The 23213-nt window shown below is 45.6% G+C and overlaps 1 protein-coding gene across 3 annotated transcripts in view; it reads right to left on the bottom strand.

Annotated features, from left to right (window-relative positions):
- The window catches only part of LOC139411766 (ubiquitin carboxyl-terminal hydrolase 8-like), a 33368-nt gene that overhangs the window by 9057 nt on the left and 1098 nt on the right, over positions 1-23213 (bottom strand). Inside the window, exons 2-15 of one of the 3 annotated variants that reach the window (XM_071158496.1) lie at positions 22264-22431; positions 20195-20339; positions 19425-19510; positions 19010-19139; positions 18580-18619; positions 17436-17607; positions 17076-17238; positions 16149-16290; positions 11755-12035; positions 10196-10678; positions 5542-5637; positions 2586-2660; positions 2048-2346; positions 1209-1430 (exon numbers count right to left, since the gene is read on the bottom strand). In XM_071158496.1, coding sequence (XP_071014597.1) covers positions 1209-1430; positions 2048-2346; positions 2586-2660; positions 5542-5637; positions 10196-10678; positions 11755-12035; positions 16149-16290; positions 17076-17238; positions 17436-17607; positions 18580-18619; positions 19010-19139; positions 19425-19510; positions 20195-20339; positions 22264-22367 — 2438 coding nt within the window. In that variant the 5' untranslated portion in view covers positions 22368-22431. Of the gene's footprint in view, positions 1-1208; positions 1431-2047; positions 2347-2585; positions 2661-5541; positions 5638-10195; positions 10679-11754; positions 12036-16148; positions 16291-17075; positions 17239-17435; positions 17608-18579; positions 18620-19009; positions 19140-19424; positions 19511-20194; positions 20340-22263; positions 22707-23213 lie in introns of those variants that run through there. The other 2 variants (XM_071158493.1, XM_071158494.1) reach the window with 2 other exon arrangements.

Below are 23213 nucleotides of genomic sequence, written 5' to 3'. Positions count from 1 at the left end.
GGTGTTACATTATCATTACTACATTATCATCACCACTACATGACTGACCTGTTGATATCCTCCTGATAGAGGTTCTTGTTGAAGTAGTCGACCATGGCCGGGGTGTTACATTATAAACCACTACATTATCATTACTACATTATCATCACCACTACATGACTGACCTGTTGATATCCTCCTGATAGAGGTTCTTGTTGAAGTAGTCGACCATGGCCGGGGTGTTACATTATAAACCACTACATTATCATTACTACATTATCATTACTACATTATCATCACCACTACATGACTGACCTGTTGATATCCTCCTGATAGAGGTTCTTGTTGAAGTAGTCGACCACGGCCGGGGTGTTACATTATAAACCACTACATTATCATTACTACATTATCATTACTACATTATCATCACCACTACATGACTGACCTGTTGATATCCTCCTGATAGAGGTTCTTGTTGAAGTAGTCGACCATGGCCGGGGTGTTACATTATCATTACTACATTATCATCACCACTACATGACTGACCTGTTGATATCCTCCTGATAGAGGTTCTTGTTGAAGTAGTCGACCATGGCCGGGGTGTTACATTATAAACCACTACATTATCATTACTACATTATCATCACCACTACATGACGACTGACCTGTTGATATCCTCCCGATAGAGGTTCTTGTTGAAGTAGTCGACCATGGCCGGGGTGTTACATTATCATTACTACATTATCATTACCACTACATGACTGACCTGTTGATATCCTCCTGATAGAGATTCTTGTTGAAGTAGTCGACCATGGCCGGGGTGTTACATTATCATTACTACATTATCATCACCACTACATGACTGACCTGTTGATATCCTCCTGATAGAGGTTCTTGTTGAAGTAGTCGACCATGGCCGGGGTGTTACATTATAAACCACTACATTATCATTACTACATTATCATCACCACTACATGACTGACCTGTTGATATCCTCCTGATAGAGGTTCTTGTTGAAGTAGTCGACCATGGCCGGGGTGTTACATTATAAACCACTACATTATCATTACTACATTATCATCACCACTACATGACTGACCTGTTGATATCCTCCTGATAGAGGTTCTTGTTGAAGTAGTCGACCATGGCCGGGGTGTTACATTATAAACCACTACATTATCATTACTACATTATCATTACTACATTATCATCACCACTACATGACTGACCTGTTGATATCCTCCTGATAGAGGTTCTTGTTGAAGTAGTCGACCATGGCCGGGGTGTTGCAGAGACACTGCAGGATGGAGTTCATGTAGCAGGTGTTCCCGAGGTTCCGCAGGCCGGTGAGCGAGGCGCCCAGACCGCCGAACACAGGGTTCAGGTTACGGATCTTAGCCGCAGACGGACGGGCGATCTCCACCTTGGTGTAGACGCTAGCAGTGGACGGTCTGGGGGACGGACGGCAGTGGCGAGTTACAAACAGCACCGTCAAATAAACTACGTTACAAAACTGATTCTGTGACGTCGTCAACTTTCATCCAGAAATGTGGATTAAATACTTCTGGAGACTCAAACCTTTTAAAATCAAGTTTTGTCATAATCCAATAGTATTTAAAAAAAATAATAATATCCATGAATCCAAATGATCTAGAAACATTTAAATGCAATTTAGTCCCAGGCTTGATTTTAACCCCAGACTCAGATTAAGTGTAGTCCAGGGGTGTATTCATTAGTCGGATTCGGTGTCTGCTGCAAAACATTTTGTAACGGAAACTGTTTCGATTGGACAAATTCAGCTAGGTCCCTCTCCCCGTTTCGTTCTGTTTTCTCTGTTGGCTTCCGTTTGGTTCCTAGAGTAAAACGGTAAACGGTTTCCGTTGGAAAAAACGTTTTATAACAGACAAAACGCTTTGCCCCCGGAATCCAACTAATGAATACACCCCAGGATTTAAAAACATATTTGTCATTGAAAAATTGCTTTTTAGTCCAGTAGTAGGCTTAATCTGAGTGAGTGAAACGTATATATTGACCAGGCCCATATCCATGTGACGATGATGTCACCTACTTGGTCTCCCTGTTAAAGGTTGGGCGCGTGGCTGCAGTTATAGGGGCGGTAACCTTCTTTAGCCCCTCCTCCCTCAGGTCCTGGCTGATGTCTGGAGAAGAATAGGAACGTTTCAGTTTGGACTGCTCCTGGTCACGGTCCATGGTCTGGTCTGGCTCAGCGGGGCGAGGCTGCTTCTGTTTGGCCGTAGGAGGGGTGGAGGGGGGCGTCTGGGGCACGCTGACCTCAGGGGGATAGCGGTGCACCCGGTTGGTTGGGGAATGGTAGTAACGGTAGGTACCGGTTACCGTATCCAAGAACTGGTGTAGAGAGGAGAGAGAGGAGAGGGGAGAGTTTCTTTCGTTCTCCATTTTATTTTTCTCACAACTAATGGTTGTGTGTGAAAACATTCTCCATCGTATTTGCATGCAATGTAGTTAACCATTACACTGATAGAATATGTACACTTCAATGCTTTCCCCCCTTGCTGGCTACTCTTAAACATCAAGAAACTAAAAAGTGAAATAGTTTGATATGTCAGTTTAGTGTTTGTTTTTACCTTCATCCAGCCAACAGGCAGGCCTGGTACACTCCTCCCCATCTCTTCACTTCTGGCTCTAGTTAGGAGCTCCCGCTGTGGGACAACACACACATTACACACACGTTACACACACGTTACACACACGTTACACACACGTTACACACACGTTACACACAGTGTATAGAGCGCAGCCAATGTAAGGAGAAATCTGCCCAGTCAAAAGGGGTACAGCTATCGGTAGTATTTAAATGCCCAGTCAAAGGGGGATAGCTATCTGTAGTATTTAAATGCAGGGACAAAGGGGGACAGCTATCGGTAGTATTTAAATGCCCAGTCAAAAGGGGGACAGCTATCTGTAGTATTTAAATGCCCAGTCAAAAGGGGGACAGCTATCTGTAGTATTTAAATGACCAGTCAAAAGGGGGACAGCTATCGGTAGTATTTAAATGACCAGTCAAAAGGGGGACAGCTATCTGTAGTATTTAAATGCCCAGTCAAAAGGGGTACAGCTATCGGTAGTATTTAAATGCCCAGTCAAAGGGGGACAGCTATCTGTAGTATTTAAATGCAGGGACAAAGGGGGATAGCTATCTGTAGTATTTAAATGCAGGGACAAAGGGGGATAGCTATCGGTAGTATTTAAATGCCCAGTCAAAGGGGGATAGCTATCGGTAGTATTTAAATGCCCAGTCAAAAGGGGGATAGCTATCGGTAGTATTTAAATGCCCAGTCAAAAGGGGTACAGCTATCGGTAGTATTTAAATGCCCAGTCAAAAGGGGTACAGCTATCGGTAGTATTTAAATGCCCAGTCAAAAGGGGGACAGCTATCGGTAGTATTTAAATGCCCAGTCAAAAGGGGGATAGCTATCGGTAGTATTTAAATGCCCAGTCAAAGGGGGATAGCTATCTGTAGTATTTAAATGCAGGGACAAAGGGGGATAGCTATCGGTAGTATTTAAATGCCCAGTCAAAGGGGGATAGCTATCGGTAGTATTTAAATGCCCAGTCAAAAGGGGGATAGCTATCGGTAGTATTTAAATGCCCAGTCAAAGGGGGATAGCTATCGGTAGTATTTAAATGCCCAGTCAAAGGGGGATAGCTATCGGTAGTATTTAAATGCCCAGTCAAAAGGGGGATAGCTATCGGTAGTATTTAAATGCCCAGTCAAAAGGGGGATAGCTATCGGTAGTATTTAAATGCCCAGTCAAAAGGGGGACAGCTATCAGTAGTATTTAAATGCCCAGTCAAAAGGGGGTACAGCTATCAGTAGTATTTAAATGCCCAGTCAAAAGGGGGACAGCTATCAGTAGTATTTAAATGTCCAGTCAAAAGGGGGATAGCTATCGGTAGTATTTAAATGCCCAGTCAAAAGGGGGACAGCTATCGGTAGTATTTAAATGCCCAGTCAAAAGGGGGATAGCTATCTGTAGTATTTAAATGCAGGGACAAAGGGGGACAGCTATCAGTAGTATTTAAATGCCCAGTCAAAAGGGGGACAGCTATCGGTAGTATTTAAATGCCCAGTCAAAAGGGGGACAGCTATCTGTAGTATTTAAATGCCCAGTCAAAAGGGGGATAGCTATCGGTAGTATTTAAATGCCCAGTCAAAAGGGGGATAGCTATCGGTAGTATTTAAATGCCCAGTCAAAAGGGGGACAGCTATCTGTAGTATTTAAATGCCCAGTCAAAAGGGGGACAGCTATCAGTAGTATTTAAATGCCCAGTCAAAAGGGGATAGCTATCGGTAGTATTTAAATGACCAGTCAAAAGGGGGACAGCTATCTGTAGTATTTAAATGCCCAGTCAAAAGGGGGACAGCTATCGGTAGTATTTAAATGCAGGGACAAAGGGGGATAGCTATCGGTAGTATTTAAATGCCCAGTCAAAAGGGGGACAGCTATCGGTAGTATTTAAATGCCCAGTCAAAAGGGGTACAGCTATCGGTAGTATTTAAATGCAGGGACAAAGGGGGATAGCTATCGGTAGTATTTAAATGCCCAGTCAAAAGGGGGACAGCTATCAGTAGTATTTAAATGCCCAGTCAAAGGGGGACAGCTATCGGTAGTATTTAAATGCCCAGTCAAAAGGGGGACAGCTATCAGTAGTATTTAAATGCCCAGTCAAAAGGGGGATAGCTATCGGTAGTATTTAAATGCCCAGTCAAAAGGGGGATAGCTATCGGTAGTATTTAAATGCCCAGTCAAAAGGGGGACAGCTATCAGTAGTATTTAAATGCCCAGTCAAAAGGGGTACAGCTATCAGTAGTATTTAAATGCCCAGTCAAAAGGGGGATAGCTATCGGTAGTATTTAAATGCCCAGTCAAAAGGGGGATAGCTATCGGTAGTATTTAAATGCCCAGTCAAAAGGGGGACAGCTATCAGTAGTATTTAAATGCCCAGTCAAAAGGGGTACAGCTATCAGTAGTATTTAAATGCCCAGTCAAAAGGGGGACAGCTATCTGTAGTATTTAAATGCCCAGTCAAAAGGGGGACAGCTATCAGTAGTATTTAAATGCCCAGTCAAAAGGGGGTACAGCTATCAGTAGTATTTAAATGCCCAGTCAAAAGGGGGACAGCTATCGGTAGTATTTAAATGCCCAGTCAAAAGGGGGATAGCTATCGGTAGTATTTAAATGCCCAGTCAAAAGGGGGACAGCTATCGGTAATATTTAAATGCCCAGTCAAAAGAGGGACAACTATCGGTAGTATTTAAATGCAGGGTTCTCCTGTTGCTTCACTAGAACGTTCCCGGCAGGCGATGGTAGAACAAATAAAGAAAAGAAAAGAGAAAAAAAAAATAGCAAACTTGGGGATCAAACGTCCCCATAGCGCCATATGCGTCCCGCCATTTCCAACAGCGGTCGAGACCATGCACCCTGGATGCAGAAACAAGCTCATAAATAAATACTGAAGCTTTTTCTAAAACAACAACATGCCATAACGAGGTGGTGGTTCAGAGTGGTGATTATATACCTTGGGTATGACATAGTCCTCAACTGTTCTATGCTGTAACCTCCCAGGCTGACGACTCCTCTTTACATCACCACTAAGCTTCAGGGGGGAGGGAGCCTGGGGTTTGGGAGGGACACAGCACAACGCAGCTCACATCATTTCACTGTACAGATTAGCTTTATGGGTATCAGTGAGATTGATGGGCTGTATATTAGGACAGTGGTTCTCCAAATCTCTCCTCAGGAACCCCCCAAGGTGTTTCACAAATGTAACCCTAAACTATCTCACCTGATTCGCCTAGTCAAGAGCATGATGATTGATTCGCCTAGTCAAGAGCATGATGACTGATTCACCTAATCAAGAGCTTGATGACTGATTCACCTAGTCAAGGGCTTGATGATTTGTTGACAAGTTGAATCAGGTGTGCCAGTTCTGGAATAGATCAAATACATGGACCGGCTGGGGGCCCCCGAGGAGAGGTTTGGACCGGCTGGGGGTCCCCGAGGAGAGGTTTGGACCGGCTGGGGGTCCCCGAGGAGAGGTTTGGACCGGCTGGGGGTCCCCGAGGAGAGGTTTGGACTGGCTGGGGGTACCCGAGGAGAGGTTTGGACCGGCTGGGGGTCCCCGAGGAGAGGTTTGGACCGGCTGGGGGTCCCTGAGGAGAGGTTTGAGAACCACTGTAGTAGGATATGGGTTACACATGGGATGGGCTTTTCAGATTTCCGCTGGTCATTGGGGACAGACTACTTACTAACTGGTGGCTAATGGATAGTATCAGACGGGTGAGATGGATGGATGGGGTTTATATTAAGAGATGGGTTGGCTATGGGATGGGCTTACTGGTGTTGGGCTGGAAAGGTACAGTAGAGACTGGGAGAAACGGTTAGATGCTTAGTGTCAGCATCACAGAAACAGAGACTCACCGCCACAGACAGACGGAGAAAGTAGGCTGGCCCTCCTTGAAGTCTCGTAGTTTGATGCCATTGCGCTCCTTTTGGTTAGAAAGCCCTCTAGCATAAACGTCTGCCATAATTGACCTCATTGGTTACCTTCAGACGTACAAGTTACCAGACCTGGACTCGGGGAGAGCTAACCCTGGAGATCAATCTCCACCGAGTTAGGTAAATCTGCTTTTAGTCTTTTGGCACCGCTCATGTGGAATGATCTCCAAAAGTCCTTAAAGTTGGTGGAGTTGGAAAAATGACTTGTGTCATGCACAAAGTACATGTCCTAACCAACTTGCCAAAACTATAGTTTGTTATTAACAAGACATTTGTGGAGGGGTTGAAAAACGAGTTTTAAATGACTCCAACCTAAGTGTATGTAAACTTCCCACTTCAACTGTTCAAAAGTTTGGAGTCACTTAGAAATGTCCTTTTTGAAATAATAAAATAACTTAAAATTGATCAGAAATACAGTGAAGACATTGTTAATGTTGTAAATGACTATTGTAGCTGGAAACGGCTGATTTTTTTAATGGAATATCTACGTACATAGGTGTACAGAGGCCCATTATCAGTAACCATCACTACTGTGCTCCAATGGCACGTTGTGTTAGTTAATCCAAGTTTATCATTGTAAAAGGCTAATTGATCATTAGAAAACCCCTTTGCAATTATATTAGCACAGCTGAAAACTGTGGTGCTGATAAAATAAGCAATAAAAATGGCCTTCTTTAGACTAGCTGAGTTCCATTACAGGCTCAAAATGGCCAGAAACAAAGCACTTTCTTCTGAAACTCGTCAGTCTATTCTTGTTCTGAGAAATGAAGGCTATTCCATGCGAGAAATTGCCAAGAAACTGAAGATCTTGTACAACACTGTGTACTACTCCCTTCATAGAACAGCGGAAACTGGCTCTAACCAGAATAGAAAGAGGAGTGGGAGGCCCCGGTGCACAACAGAGCAAGAGAACATTAGAGTGTCTAGTTTGAGAAACCGACGCCTCACAAGTCCTCAACTGGCAGCTTCATTAAACAGTACCCGCAAAACACCAGTCTCAATGTCAACAGTGACAAGGTGACTCCAGGATTCTGGAGTCTACACTGTATTTCTTGTTCAATGAACCATAAACAATTAATGAACATGCACCTGTGGAATGGCCGTTAAGACACTAACAGCTTACAGACGGTAGGCAATTAAGGTCACAGTTATGAAAACTTAGGACACTAAAGAGGCCTTTCTACTGACTCTGAAAAACACCAAAAGAAAGTTGCCCAGGGTCCCTGCTCATCTGCATGAACGTGCCTTAGGCATGCTGCAAGGAGGCATGAGGACTGCAGATGTGGCCAGGGCAATAAATTGCAATGTCTGTACTGTGAGACGCATAAGACAGCGCTACAGGGAGACAGGACGGAAAGCTGATCCTCCTCGCAGTGGCAGACCACGTGTAACAACACCTACACAGGATCGGTACATCCGAACATCACACCTGCGGGACAGGTACAGAATGGCAACAACAACTGCCCGAGTTACACCAAGAATGCACAATCCCTCCAACAGTGCTCAGACTGTCCGCAATAGGCTGAGAGAGGTTGGACTGAGGGCTTGTAGGCCTGTTGTAGGCAGGTCCCCACCAGATATCGCCGGCAACAACGTCGCCTATGGGCACAAACCCATCGTCGCTGGACCAGACAAGACTGACAAAAAGTGCTCTTCACTGACGAGTCGCGGTTTTGTCTCACCAGGGGTGATGGTCGGATTCGCATTTATTGTTGAAGGAATGAGAGTTACACCGAGGCCTGTACTCTGGAGCAGGATTGATGTACTCTGGAGCGGGGATCGATTTGGAGGTGGAGGGTCCGTCATGGTCTGGGGTGGTGTGTCACAGCATCATCGGACTGAGCTTGTCGTCATCTCAGGCAATCTCAACGCTGTGCGTTACAGGGAAGACATCCTCCTCCCGCATGTAGTACCCTTCCTGCAGGCTCATTCTGACATGACCCTCCAGCATGACAATGCCACCAGCCATACTGCTCGTTCTGTGCGTGATTTCCTGCAAGACAGGAATGTCAATGTTCCCTCATGGCCAGCGAAGAACCTGGATCTCAATCCCATTGACACGTCTGGGACCTGTTGGATCGGAGGGTGAGGGCTAGGGCCATTCCCCCCAGAAATGTCCGGGAACTTGCACGTGCCTTGGTGACAGAGTGGGGTAACATCTCACAGCAAGAACTGGCAAATCTGGTGCAGTCCATGAGGAGGAGATGCACTGCAGTACTTAATGCAGCTGGTGGCCACACCACTCTAAAGACTGTTACTTTTGATTTTGATCCCCCCTTTGTTCAGGGACACAATTTTCCATTTCAGTTTTTGTCTCAGTTGTTGAATCTTGTTATGTTCATACAAATATTTACACAGGTTAAGTTTGCTGAAAATAAAACCCAGTTGACAGTGAGAGGACGTTTATTTTTTTTGCTGAGTTTAGTTGGGTTACAATATTTGGGTAGCAGAAGCCAGAGGGTGTGTCGTGTAATTGATGTGAATATAGATGTGTACAGAGTCATTGTTGTGTATTGATGTGTTTGACAGGTCATCATTGTAAATAAGAATCTGTTCTTAATTGACGTACCTGTATAAATAAAGGTGTCACACTAACGACGAACCCAAACCGGCTGCGCGCGTGCACCATCGTGCATACATTTATTTTGTCCCCCCACACGAAACGTGATCACAACACGCAGGTTAAAATATCAAAACAAACTCTGAACCAATTACATTAATTTGGGGACAGGTCAAAAAGTATTAAACATTTATGGCAATTTAGCTAGTTAGCTAATTTGTCCTATTTAGCTAGTTAGCTAATTTGTCCTATTTAGCTAGTTAGCTAATTTGTCATATTTAGCTAGTTAGCTAATTTGTCCTATTTAGCTAGCAAGCTTGCACTTGCTCGCTAATTTGTCCTATTTAGCTAGCTTGCTGTTGCTAGTTAATTTGTCCTGGGATATAAACATTGCGTTGTTATTTTACCTGAAATGCACAAGGTCCTCTACTCCGACAATTCATCCACACATAAAACGGTCAACCGAATTGTTTCTAGTCATCTCTCCTCCTTACAGGTTTTTTCATCTTTGAACTTATATGGTAATTGGCATCTAAACTTTCATAGTATTACCACAACAACCGGCAAGACAGTTCGTCTTTCAATCACCCACGTGGGTATAACCAATGAGATGGCATGTGGGTACCTGCTTCTATAAACCAATGAGGAGATGGGAGAGGCAGGACTTGCAGCATGATCTGCGTCACAAATAGAACTAACTTCTATTTTAGCCCTTGGCAACGGAGACGCTCGTTGACGCGCGCGAGCAATGTGGGTGCAATAATTTAATAACATAGATTTCTACATTTATTTTGAGATGCGAGCATTGTAGTCAGGGTATAACAGGGTATAACATTGACAGACACTGGCCTCCGGAGTGGCGCAGTGGCTGGCTGTGCCACTCGAGATTCTGGGTTCGAATCCAGGCTCAGTCGCAGCCGGCCTCGACCGGGAGAACAACTGGCCCAGCGTCGTCTGGGTTAGGGGAGGGTCTGTCCTTGTCCCATCGGAGGACACAGTTTTAAAAGGACTGGTGTGAGGAAGATGGTGGAAACTCCCTCCTCCCATGCGTGCACCAAACCAAAGCTTTAAATGACATGAGTGAATGCAGCCACAGATAGACAGAGACACTGACCTTAATCTCCGTGACGATACGGTTGGGAGCCGGCGAGTCCAGAGAATCACCGTTGGTCGGCGTATCCTCCCTCTTCTCTCGCTCTTCCCTAACCCCGTTCTCCTTCTCCTCCTCTGCCTTGTGTCTCTCCAATCTCTTCCTCTCCTGAGTCCCGTTCTCTTCCTCTTTCCTCCTCTCCATCTCCTCATTTTCCTTCTCCCGGCATTCCCTCTCTCTCCACTCCTCCTCGGTGCGGCGTTCCTGTTTGCGTTGTTCCTGCTCTCTCCGGGCCTTCTCCATCAGAGCAGCCGTCTCTGTGTGGATCTGACCTCGTTCCTCGTCCGTCAGCGGCACCGCCGGGTCAAAGGCCGGTTTGACCGAGCGGTTGGGTTGGGGTACAGACGGGCCATTCTGGGAGGAGGGGGGCAGGTCCCTGGGGAGGGCATCCAGGGGGGTTTTAGACCCGTCTGAGACTCTGACTGATGGCTTCTTGGTACGGTCGATCTGGGGGAGCGAGGAACGGCAGGAGGGGGGGGGGGGGGTAACAAACAGGGAGGATTAAACTTTTAATTAGACATTTAAAGAATAATAAAAAGCAGAAATTAAAGTTTTGAGTTTATTTTTTTTACAGGGACATTGCACATTAAATCAACGTTTCTGTAAAAGTGACGTTTTTTAGCCAGCCGGCTAATTTTCAACCGCAGTTCCTGGGCAGGTTAGGTGGTGACATTAACACAGTCTTTCTGGACTATTGACAACTAGGAAAAAGCTATCAATATCTCATTGTGACGTTCTCTTGAAATATATTTGAAGGGATAGTTGACCCAAATGACAATTGGTTTCCTTTACCCTGTACGCCGTCTCAATGTATGAGAACGATCCATGATTTTGTTTAGTTTTCCCTGGCACTGTTTTCAAAACGCTATTTGGTTTTAGGACTTGTGTCACAAATCCAATGCAAGCCATGGTACCTAATACATGACCATTTTCCCACACGCCAGGTCCAAATCAACCTAAAGTATCTCAAATGGATTGTGTAGCTCATCAAAGTTACTTATAGAGGACTTGGACATGATGTGTGAAACAATTCAAATAAAGGACACCATGACTTGAAACCAAAATCGTGGACTGCTGTCATAACCTTGTCCATAGACTGCTGTCATAACCTTGTCCGTAGACTGCTGTCATAACCTTGTCCGTAGACTGCTGTCATAACCTTGTCCATAGACTGCTGTCATAACCTTGTCCATAGACTGCTTACAGGGTAATGGGGCGGCAGGGTGGCCTAGTGGTTAGAGCGTTGGACTTAGTAACCGAAAGGTTGCAAGTTCATATCCCCGAGCTGACAAGGTACAAATCTGTCGTTCTGCCCCTGAACAAGGCAGTTAACCCACTGTTCCTAGGCCGTCATTGTAAATAAGAATTTGTTCTTAACTGACTTGCCTAGTTAAATAAAGGTAAAATAAATAAATAGTGAAACCAATGTCATCTTGTGATTTGGGTAAATAATGTATTTAAAAAGCTAAATATTTATTGAATGAATGATAAACACAAACAAATGAATGAGCTCGTGCAGTAACCTGTGGGATGTGCTTGGCTGTCCCTCCAGGCTGGCTGGGGGTCCCTGGACCAGCTCCAGGGTCCTTCTTGCTGTGGTCTACTCCAGGGTGAGTGAACCCTGTGTGGGGTGAGTCTGTGGCGTCAGCCTCCATCCATGTGGAGGGGGTCAGATCCTCCAGGGGGCCACCGTTCACCTGTACGCTACCCAGGGAGGCAGGGGGAGCCTGGGGTTCAGGGTCCGGCTCGGGGGGAGGAGGGGTTGGAGGTTTGGGCTCCTCCAGTGACGGGTAGCTGAAGTTCACTGCTCAACAGAAAACATGAACAAGTAATGCTACAATAACTCCTACTGAAGTCATGGTTTGGCTGTCTAACTGAATCCAACAGAGGTCTAAACCAAATCACATGTTATTGGTCACATACACATGGTTAGCAGATGTTATTGGTCACATACACATGGCTAGTAGATGTTATTGGTCACATACACATGGTTAACAGATGTTATTGGTCACATACACATGGTTAGTAGATGTTATTGGTTAGCAGATGTTATTGGTCACATACACATGGTTAGCAGATGTTATTGGTCACATACACATGGTTAGCAGATGTTATTGGTCACATACACATGGTTAGCAGATGTTATTGGTCACATACACATGGTTACCAGATGTTATTGGTCACATACACATGGTTAAGAGATGTTATTGGTCACATACACATGGTTAGCAGATGTTATTGGTCATATACATATATACACAGATGTTAATGAGAGCGTAGTGAAATGCTTGTGCTCCTAGTTCTGACAGTGCAGCAATATCTAACAATTCCACAACTACCTTATACACACACACAAATCTAAAGTAAAGGCATGGAATAAGAAATATAAGTTTACATACACCTTAGCCAAATACATTTAAACTCAATTCCTGATATTTAATCCTAGTAAAAATGCCCTGTCTTAGGTTAGTTAGGATCACCACTTTATTTTAAGAATGTAAAATGTCAGAATAATAGAAGAGAATTATTTCTTTCTGATTTTATTTCTTTCATCACATTCCCAGTGGGTCAGACATTTACATACACTCAATTAGTATTTGGTAGCATTGCCTTTAAATTGTTTAACTTGGGTCAAATGTTTCGGGTAGCCTTCCACAAGCTTCCCTCAACAAGTTGGGTGAATTTTGGCCCATTCCCCCTGACAGAGCTGGTGTAACTGAGTCAGGTTTGAAGGCCTCCTTGCTCGCACACGCATTTTTCAGTTCTGCCCACATATTTTCAATAGGATTGAGGTCAGGGCTTTGTGATGGCCACTCCAACACCTTGAATTTGTTGTCCTTAAGCCATTTTGCCAATAATTTGGAAGTATGCTTGGGGTCATTGTCCATTTGGAAGACCCATTTGCGACCAAGCTTTAACTTCCTGACTGATGTCTGGAGATGTTGCTTCAATATATCCACATCATTTTTCTTCCTCGTGATGCCATCTATTTCGTGAAGTGCACCAGTCCCTCCTCCCTCAAAGCACCCCCACAACATGATGCTGCCACCCCCGTGCCTCACGGTCGGTGTTCTTCGGCTTGCAAGCCTCCCCCTTTTCCCTCCAAACATAACAATGGTCATTATGGCCAAACAGTTCTATTTTTGTTTCATCAGACCAGAGGACATTTCTCCAAAAAGTACAATCTTTGCCCCCCCATGTGCAGTTGCAAACCGTAGTCTGGCTTTTTTATGATGGTTTTGAAGCAGTGGCTTCTTCCTTGCTGAGAGGCCTTTCAAGTTGTCGATATAGGACTCTTTTTTACTGTGAATGTAGATACTTTTGTACCTGTTTCCTCCAGCATCTTCACAAGGTCCTTTGCTGTTGTTCTGGAATTGATTTGCACTTTTTGCACCAAAGTACGTTCATCTCTAGGAGACAGAACGCATCTCCTTCCTGAGCAGTATGACAGTTGCGTGGTCCCATGGTGTTTATACTTGCATACTATTTTTTGTACAGATGAACATGGTACCTTCAGGCGTTGGACCAGACTTGTGGAGGTCTACAATTTATTTTCTGGGGTCTTGGCTGATTTCTTTTGATTTTCACATGATGTCAAGCAAAGAGGCACTGAATTAGAAGGTAGTCCTTGAAATAGATCCACAGGTACACCTCCAATTGACTCAAATTATGTCAATTAGCCTATCAGAAGCTTCTAAAGCCATGATATAATTTTCTGGAATTTTCCAAGCTGTTTAAAGGCACAGTCAACTTGGTGTATGTAAACTTCTGACCCACTGGAATTGTGATACAGTGAAATATAAGTGAAATAATCTGTTTGTAAACAATTGTTGGAAAAATTACTTGAGTCCTGCACAAAGCAGATGTCCTAACCGACTTGCCAAAACTATAGTTTGTTAACAAGAAATTTGCGGAGTGGTTGAAAAATGAGTTTTAATGACAACAACCTAAGTGTATGTAAACTTCCAACTTCAACTGTATGTGTGTGTGTATGTATGTACAGTGGGGCAAAAAAGTATTTAGTCAGCCACCAATTGTGCAAGTTCTCCCACTTAAAAAGATGAGAGGCCTGTAATTTTCATCATAGGTACACTATAAAAGACAGGTGTCTTTTATACTGATAACAAGTTCAAACAGGTGCCATTAATACAGGTAACGAGTGGAGGGCAGAGGAGCCTCTTAAAGAAGAAGTTACAGGTCTGTGAGAGCCAGAAATCTTGCTTGTTTGTAGGTGACCAAATACTTATTTCCCACCATAATTTGCAAATAAATTCATTAAAAATCCTACAATGTGATTTTCTGGATTTTATTTTCTCATTTTATCTGTCATAGTTGAAGTGTACCTATGATGAAAATTACAGGCCTCTCTCATCTTTTTAAGTGGGAGAACTTGCACAATTGGTGGCTGACTAAATACTTTTTTGCCCCACTGTATGTATGTGTGTATGTATGTATGTATGTATGTATAATATATATTTATATATACATACATACATACATACATACACACACATACATACAGTGGGGAGAACAAGTATTTGATACACTGCTGATTTTGCAGGTTTTCCTACTTACAAAGCATGTAGAGGTCTGTAATTTTTTTTATCATAGGTACACTTCAACTGTGAGAGACGGAATCTAAAACAAAAATCCAGAAGATCACATTGTATGATTTTTAAGTAATTAATTTGCATTTTATTGCCTGACATAAGTATTTGATACATCAGAAAAGCAGAACTTAATATTTGGTACAGAAACCTTTGTTTGCAATTACAGAGATCATACGTTTCCTGTAGTTCTTGACCAGGTTTGCACACACTGCAGCAGGGATTTTGGCCCACTCCTCCATACAGACCTTATCCAGATCCAGATTTCGAGGCTGTCACTGGGCAATACGGACTTTCAGCTCCCTCCAAAGATTTTCAATTGGGTTCAGGTCTGGAGACTGGCTAGACCACTCCAGGACCTTGAGATGCTTCTTACGGAGCCACTCCTTAGTTGCCCTGGCTGTGTGTTTCGGGTCGTTGACATGCTGGAAGACCCATCTTCAATGCTCTTACTGAGGGAAGGAGGTTGTTGGTCAAGATCTCACGATACATGGCCCCATCCATCCTCCCCTCAATACGGTGCAGTCGTCCTGTCCTCTTTGCAGAAAAGCATCCCCAAAGAATGATGTTTCCACCTCCATGCTTTACAGTTGGGATGGTGTCTTGTGATTGTACTCATCCTTCTTCTTCCTCCAAACACGGCAAGTGGAGTTTAGACCAAAAAGCTGTATTTTGTCTCATCAGACCACATAACCTTCTCCCATTCCTCCTCTGGATCATCCAGATGGTCATTGGCAAACATCAGACGGGCCTGGACATGCGCTGGCTTGAGCAGGGGGACCTTGCGTGCGCTGCAGGATTTTAATCCATGACGGCGTAGTGTGTTACTAATGGTTTTCTTTGAGACTGTGGTCCCAGCTCTCTTCGGGTCATTGACCAGGTCCTGTCGTGTAGTTCTGGGCTGATCCCTCACCTTCCTCATGATCATTGATGCCACACGAGGTGAGATCTTGCATGGAGCCCCAGACCGAGGGTGATTGACCGTCATCTTGAACTTCTTCCATTTTCTAATAATTGCGCCAACAGTTGTTGCCTTCTCACCAAGCTGCTTGCCTATTGTCCTGTAGCCCATCCCAGCCTTGTGCAGGTCTACAATTTTATCCCTGGTGTCCTTACACAGCTGTCTGGTCTTGGCCATTGTGGAGAGGTTGGAGTCTGTTTGATTGAGTGTGTGGATAGGTGTCTTTTATACAGGGTGCTGTAGCTGTGTGTTAGGGTGAGGGTTATGGGGTACTCACGCTGTGGGAGGGTGTTATAGCTGTGTATTCAGGGGGGGGGTTGGGTTAAGGTAAGGGTTAAGGGGTACTCACGCTGTGGGAGGGTGCTGTAGCAGTGTGTTCGGGGCGGTCTGACTTTGGCGTTGGATGTGTACATGGGGTAGAAGAGGAGCCAGCTCTCATAGCCTCCCTCCAGAACCATGGGCTCACTACGCAGGATAGTGGTACTGTCCCACTGTGAAGCACACATTACCTCAATGAAACACACTGACTGAGGAAACACACATTACCTCAATGAAACACACTGACTGAGGAAACACACATTACCTCAATGGAAACACACTGACTGAGGGAACACACATTACCTCAATGGAAACACACATTACCTCAATGAAACAAACTGACTGAGGGAACACACATTACCTCAATGGAAACACAAATTACCTCAATGGAAACACACTGACTGAGGGAACACACATTACCTCAATGGAAACACACATTACCTCAATGGAAACACACTGACTGAGGGAACACACATTACCTCAATGGAAACACACATTACCTCAATGAAACAAACTGACTGAGGGAACACACATTACCTCAATGGAAACACAAATTACCTCAATGGAAACACACTGACTGAGGAAACACACATTACCTCAATGGAACACACACATTACCTCAATGGAAACACAAATTACCTCAATGGAAACACACTGACTGAGGGAACACACAGTACCTCAATGGAAACACACATTACCTCAATGGAAACACACATTACCTCAATGGAAACACACTGACTGAGGGAACACACATTACCTCAATGGAAACACAAATTACCTCAATGGAAACACACTGACTGAGGAAGCATTGCAGGGAACACACTGACTGAGGAAACACACATTACCTCAATGGAAACACACATTACCTCAATGGAAACACACTGACTGAGGAAGCATTGCAGGGAACACACTGACTGAGGAAGCATTGCAGGGAACACACATTCCTATGTTATGTTACCTTGTAGAGAGCATCTTTGAGGCTTTGTAAGGTGCTTCCCAGTTTGAGGTCGGTAACAGAGCTGAACCAGTCCAGTAGGATGATGTAATCTACGAACCCCCGTCTCTTCCACGTCTCTCTGGACGCATCGGGTAGATTGGCCTCAATCTGGTTCACTGTGATGCTGTGGGAACAGAATGATGACCTGTTACCCTGTGCAGGGGTGCACAACACACGGCCCACGGGCTGAATGTGGCCCCAGAGAAGACAGCTTGTAGCCCGTAGTGATTATTAGTCGTTTTTAATACATTTATTTGGGCATGGTCAGAGTGGAGACCTGGATCAACCATTACAACCCTCCACCCATCGCTCCCTCCGTACCCAGGGTTGATAGCCTCCTCTGGGACACTGATGACAGTCTGGGTGGGGACCTGGATCTGTGAGTCCTGGAAGTCTCGGAGGCAGCGGGCGTCCATCACAATGACCGTAATGGCCTGGTCCCTCATCATCTTGAACAACCCCTCTGCTGTGATCCCTCCCGCTGACACCGCAGCTAGGGAGGGAAGTAGGTACGGAGGGAGGGAGGGAAGGAGGTACGGAGGGAGAGAGGAACGGAGGGAGGGAGGTAGGTGCAGAGGGAGGGAGGTAGGTGCAGAGGGAGGGAGGTAGGTGCGGAGGGAGGGAGGTAGGAAGGTAGGGAGGTATGGGGGGGAGGGAGGTACGGAGGGAGGGAGGTAGGTGCGGAGGGAGGGAGGTAGGAAGGTAGGGAGGGAGGGAGGTACGGGGGGAGGGAGGTATGGAAGGAGAGAGGTACGGAGGGAGAGAGGTACGGAAGGAGAGAGGTACGGAAGGAGAGAGGTACGGAGGGAGAGAGGTACGGAGGGAGAGAGGTACGGAGGGAGGGAGGTAGGTACGGAGGGAGGGAGGGAGGTACGGAGGGAGGGAGGGAGGAATGGAGGGAGGGAGGTAGGTACGGAGGGAGGGAGGTAGGTACGGAGGGAGGGAGGTAGGTACGGAGGGAGGGAGGAACGGAGGAACGGAGGGAGGGAGGGAGGTACGGAGGGAGGTATGGAGGGAGAGAGGTACGGAGGGAGGGAGGTACGGAGGGAGGGAGGTAGGTGCAGAGGGAGGGAGGTAGGTGCGGAGGGAGGGAGGTAGGTGCGGAGGGAGGGAGGTAGGAAGGTAGGGAGGTATGGGGGGGAGGGAGGTACGGAGGGAGGGAGGTAGGTGCGGAGGGAGGGAGGTAGGAAGGTAGGGAGGGAGGGAGGGAGGGACGGGGGGAGGGAGGTACGGGGGGAGGTAGGTACGGAGGGAGGTAGGTACAGGGGGAGGGAGGGAGGTAGGTACGGAGGGAGGGAGGTACGGAGGGAGGGAGGTACGGAGGGGATAACAAAAGATGGATAAATCAATAAACAGCAACCTGTTGTGTAAAACAACTTATATTCATGTCATAACTTTGTATTACCTCAAATTCTGAAACCTTTTTAAAAAGCATTTGAGTCAGTTTGCTGGTCATCATCCTTACCTTTTGAAGTTACATTTTTCAACTCCTTCTGCTCTTTTACCTAGAACACAGAACATTACAACTGAGTCCACGGCATCTTAAAGGACCAACTCTCAACCACAACAACTGGTGCTGACAGGGGTGGTGTCGACAACGGGTGGTGTCGACAACGGGTGGTGTCGACAGGGGTGGTGTCGACCAGGGGTGGTGTCGACAGGGGTGGTGTCGACAGGGGTGGTGTCGACAACGGGTGGTGTCGACAACGGGTGGTGTCGACAACGGGTGGTGTCGACAACGGGTGGTGTCGACAGGGGAGGTGTCGACAGGGGTGGTGACGACAGGGGCGGTGTCGACAACTGGTACCGAAAGCGGTGGTGCTGACAGAGTTTACGTATCGACCTCACAGCCTTCGTCAGAGCTGTGGTGTCCTCGTCATCATTCAGGGACCTACCTTCTTGATCTCTTTCCCTGCTTTTGGAGATGCCCTCCCTCCATCTTTCTCCGTCTTATCCTCCCTCCTTTTCTTCTCCTCTTGTCTCTCTTTCTCCTCGAGCGTTTTACGAACCTCGACTTCCTCGTACCTAAACACACACACACACACACACACACACACACACACACACACACACACACACACACACACACACAGGAAAACAGAAACAGTAACCTGTAGAAGCATCAGGCTGAGATTCTATAGCTTCAAATGAACATATCTCCGTCTTTGGCAAAGTCAATGGTCTCCTTCAAACCATTCAGGGTTATTGAAGTTCAGCTAAAACCTATGTCAACTGAATACCAGTTGATTTACTAACATCCAGTGCAAAGTGAACGTAATGTCTGTGAATAAACGACGACGACACACCAACCTGAGTTTAAGGCTTTCAGAGAGTTTCTCGGCTTCTTCTATGGCTTTTTTAAAGGTGGTGGGCCCCAGCACGGACAGGAAGAACTCCTTGGACAACAGAGAGGAAAGGTGCTTCAGATGACAGCGGTCTCAACAACGTGAAAAAACAGCTAGCCAAAAATCAATACATTGTGTCGTTGCCAAACGGAATGACTTTTCACAATGTCAGCTGAAAATCAAGTACCTTTAGTATTGATGGTTAACGTGAATCCAGTAGCATCCACTTCGACTAAGACAGTACTATTCTATAACCAAATCGGGAAAATCAATAGAGCGTGAAATCACGGTAGGAAGCCTTGTCCTCGTACGGTTCGAACCCTCAATATGGCCAGTATCATAACAGTCCCGTGTGGGAGTGTGGCTCATCACTAGTTCTGCAGTCTACAAGCACACAGCCCGTGTCGGCATGGGGTTGAATCCCTCTTCACCCACTACTCCCCCCCCCCCCCCCCTGTTCTCCCCTCTACACGCTGCGCCCCCCATTACATTCCTACAGTCTGAGAAACCACTGAATACACGGGGAGATGGGAGCTCCCAGTCTCCTTTAAAACATATCGTATGGCTTGACCTCCCTCTGTGGTCTGAGTAGCAAAACATGGGTTGTATTCACTAAGGACCAAACGGAAGAACTGGGAAGGTTTATAACCTGAACGTGTCCATATAAAGAAACACTTGTTTTCGACAGGGCTACCATCGGTGGTACGGTGTGAACTAACGGACCACGGTTGGTACCTGTTGCTGCTTGAAGTCGGGCCTCTTCTTGATGAGATCATAAACCGTTAGGTATTTCATGTAGAGAACATAGGCCTTCTCCTCGTCTCCATCCAGACGACACTCCTCCGCAGCCTTGAAGATCTTACAGGCACTCTGGACATAGCTGGAACACAGAACAGAATATAGCTGGAACTCACAACAGAACATAGCTGGAACTAACAACAGAACATAGCTGGAACTCACAACAGAACATAGCTGGAACTCACAACAGAACATTTACCATACACTCTGGACATAGCTGGAACTCACAACAGAACATTTACCATACACTCTGGACATAGCTGGAACACACAACAGAACATTTACCATACACATAGCTGGAACACACAATAGAACATAGCTGGAACACACAATAGAACATAGCTGGAACACACAACAGAACATAGCTGGAACACACAACAGAACATAGCTGGAACTCACAACAGAACATTTACCATACACATAGCTGGAACTCACAACAGAACATTTACCATACACATAGCTGGAACACACAATAGAACATAGCTGGAACACACAATAGAACATAGCTGGAACACACAACAGAACATTTACCATACACTCTGGACATAGCTGGAACACACAACAGAACATTTACCATACACTCTGGACATAGCTGGAACACAGAACAGAACATTTACCATACACTCTGGACATAGCTGGAACACACAACAGAACATTTACCATACACTCTGGACATAGCTGGAACACACAACAGAACATAGCTGGAACACACAATAGGACATAGCTGGAACTCACAACAGAACATTTACCATACACATAGCTGGAACACACAATAGAACATAGCTGGAACACACAATAGAACATAGCTGGAACACACAACAGAACATAGCTGGAACACACAACAGAACATAGCTGGAACTCACAACAGAACATTTACCATACACATAGCTGGAACTCACAACAGAACATTTACCATACACATAGCTGGAACACACAATAGAACATAGCTGGAACACACAATAGAACATAGCTGGAACACACAACAGAACATAGCTGGAACCCACAACAGAACATTTACCATACACTCTGGACATAGCTGGAACACACAACAGAACATTTACCATACACTCTGGACATAGCTGGAACACACAACAGAACATTTACCATACACTCTGGACATAGCTGGAACACACAATAGAACATTTACCATACACTCTGGACATAGCTGGAACACACAACAGAACATTTACCATACACTCTGGACATAGCTGGAAAACACAACAGAACATTTACCATACACTCTGGACATAGCTGGAACACACAACAGAACATAGCTGGAACACACAACAGAACATTTACCATACACTCTGGACATAGCTGGAACACACAACAGAACATAGCTGGAACACACAATAGGACATAGCTGGAACTCACAACAGAACATTTACCATACACATAGCTGGAACACACAACAGAGCATAGCTGGAACCCACAACAGAACATTTACCATACACTCTGGACATAGCTGGAACACACAACAGAACATTTACCATACACTCTGGACATAGCTGGAACACACAACAGAACATAGCTGGAACACACAATAGGACATAGCTGGAACTCACAACAGAACATTTACCATACACTTAGCTGGAACACACAATAGAACATAGCTGGAACACACAATAGAACATTTACCATACACTTAGCTGGAACACACAATAGAACATAGCTGGAACACACAATAGAACATTTACCATACACTTAGCTGGAACACACAATAGGACATAGCTGGAACACACAACGGGACATAGCTGGAACACACAACGGGACATAGCTGGAACACACAACGGGACATAGCTGGAACACACAATAGAGCATAGCTGGAACATAGCTGGAGAATTGAACACAGGCCTGTTACCAAGACCAGTGTCTGTATGGTCCTGGTAACAGGCCTGTTGTGTCCAGCCAGTGTCTGTATGGTCCTGGTAACAGGCCTGTTCTGTCCAGCCAGTGTCTGGTACCAGGACCATTTAAATGACATCCATGCCAGAACAACAGCTTACCTCCTGGTGTTGATTTTGTCAGGCTTGACTTCAGCTTTCTTGTTGAGGTCCCCCAGGTTAGTAGAGAGGTACAAGTCCTTCGCCCCGCGGGACACCGCAGGCATCTTCAATGGTGGGTTATATATCACCAGCAGTATACAATGTTCACATATTCCAGTCCTCACCGCTCTGGAAAGACAAAACAATTGAATCAAATAGCTTTTAGTATTATTATTATTAACCCCTTGCCTGCCCCATTCATAGAGGCCAACGACCTTTAGCACCGATTGATGAGGCATCTTCTTCCAGGGGACTTTAAGAGGCCAGACGTTCGGTCTGAACGTTAACATGCATCGCTTGTGGTTTTTGGAAACTTAAGGAGGAAGGCCGCCAGAAATGGGTTGGAACTGAAAAATACTGTCAGTTGCAACTGTGATAAAGTCGGTGAGGGATCATCAAATGGACGTATGTTTTGAAGTGGCTGTCCTATATCTGAGAGAAGTAAGAAAGATGAGGACTTTTTAGGATTTGTTTAACAAATATTTAACCACGTATTTTTATATATATATATATATATTTTTTTTTAACTAAAGTACTTCCATTCATGTTTAAACTGGTACCGGGCTGCCTACAGACACGTCTAGTCAGGCTGGTACCGGGCTGCCTACAGACACGTCTAGTCAGGCTGGTACCGGGCTGCCTACAGACACGTCTAGTCAGGCTGGTACCGGGCTGCCTACAGACACGTCTAGTCAGGCTGGTACCGGGCTGCCTACAGACACGTCTAGTGAGGCTGGTACCGGGCTGCCTACAGACACGTCTAGTCAGGCTGGTACCGGGCTGCCTACAGACACGTCTAGTCAGGCTGGTACCGGGCTGCCTACAGACACGTCTATTCAGGCTGGTACCGGGCTGCCTACAGACACGTCTATTCAGGCTGGTACCGGGCTGCCTACAGACACGTCTATTCA

Source organism: Oncorhynchus clarkii, chromosome 6 (genome assembly GCF_045791955.1).
Source record: "Oncorhynchus clarkii lewisi isolate Uvic-CL-2024 chromosome 6, UVic_Ocla_1.0, whole genome shotgun sequence".
Lineage (NCBI taxonomy): Eukaryota > Metazoa > Chordata > Actinopteri > Salmoniformes > Salmonidae > Oncorhynchus > Oncorhynchus clarkii.
Note: the sequence above shows the minus strand (reverse complement) of the source record. Positions and strands in the feature narration are given on the sequence as shown.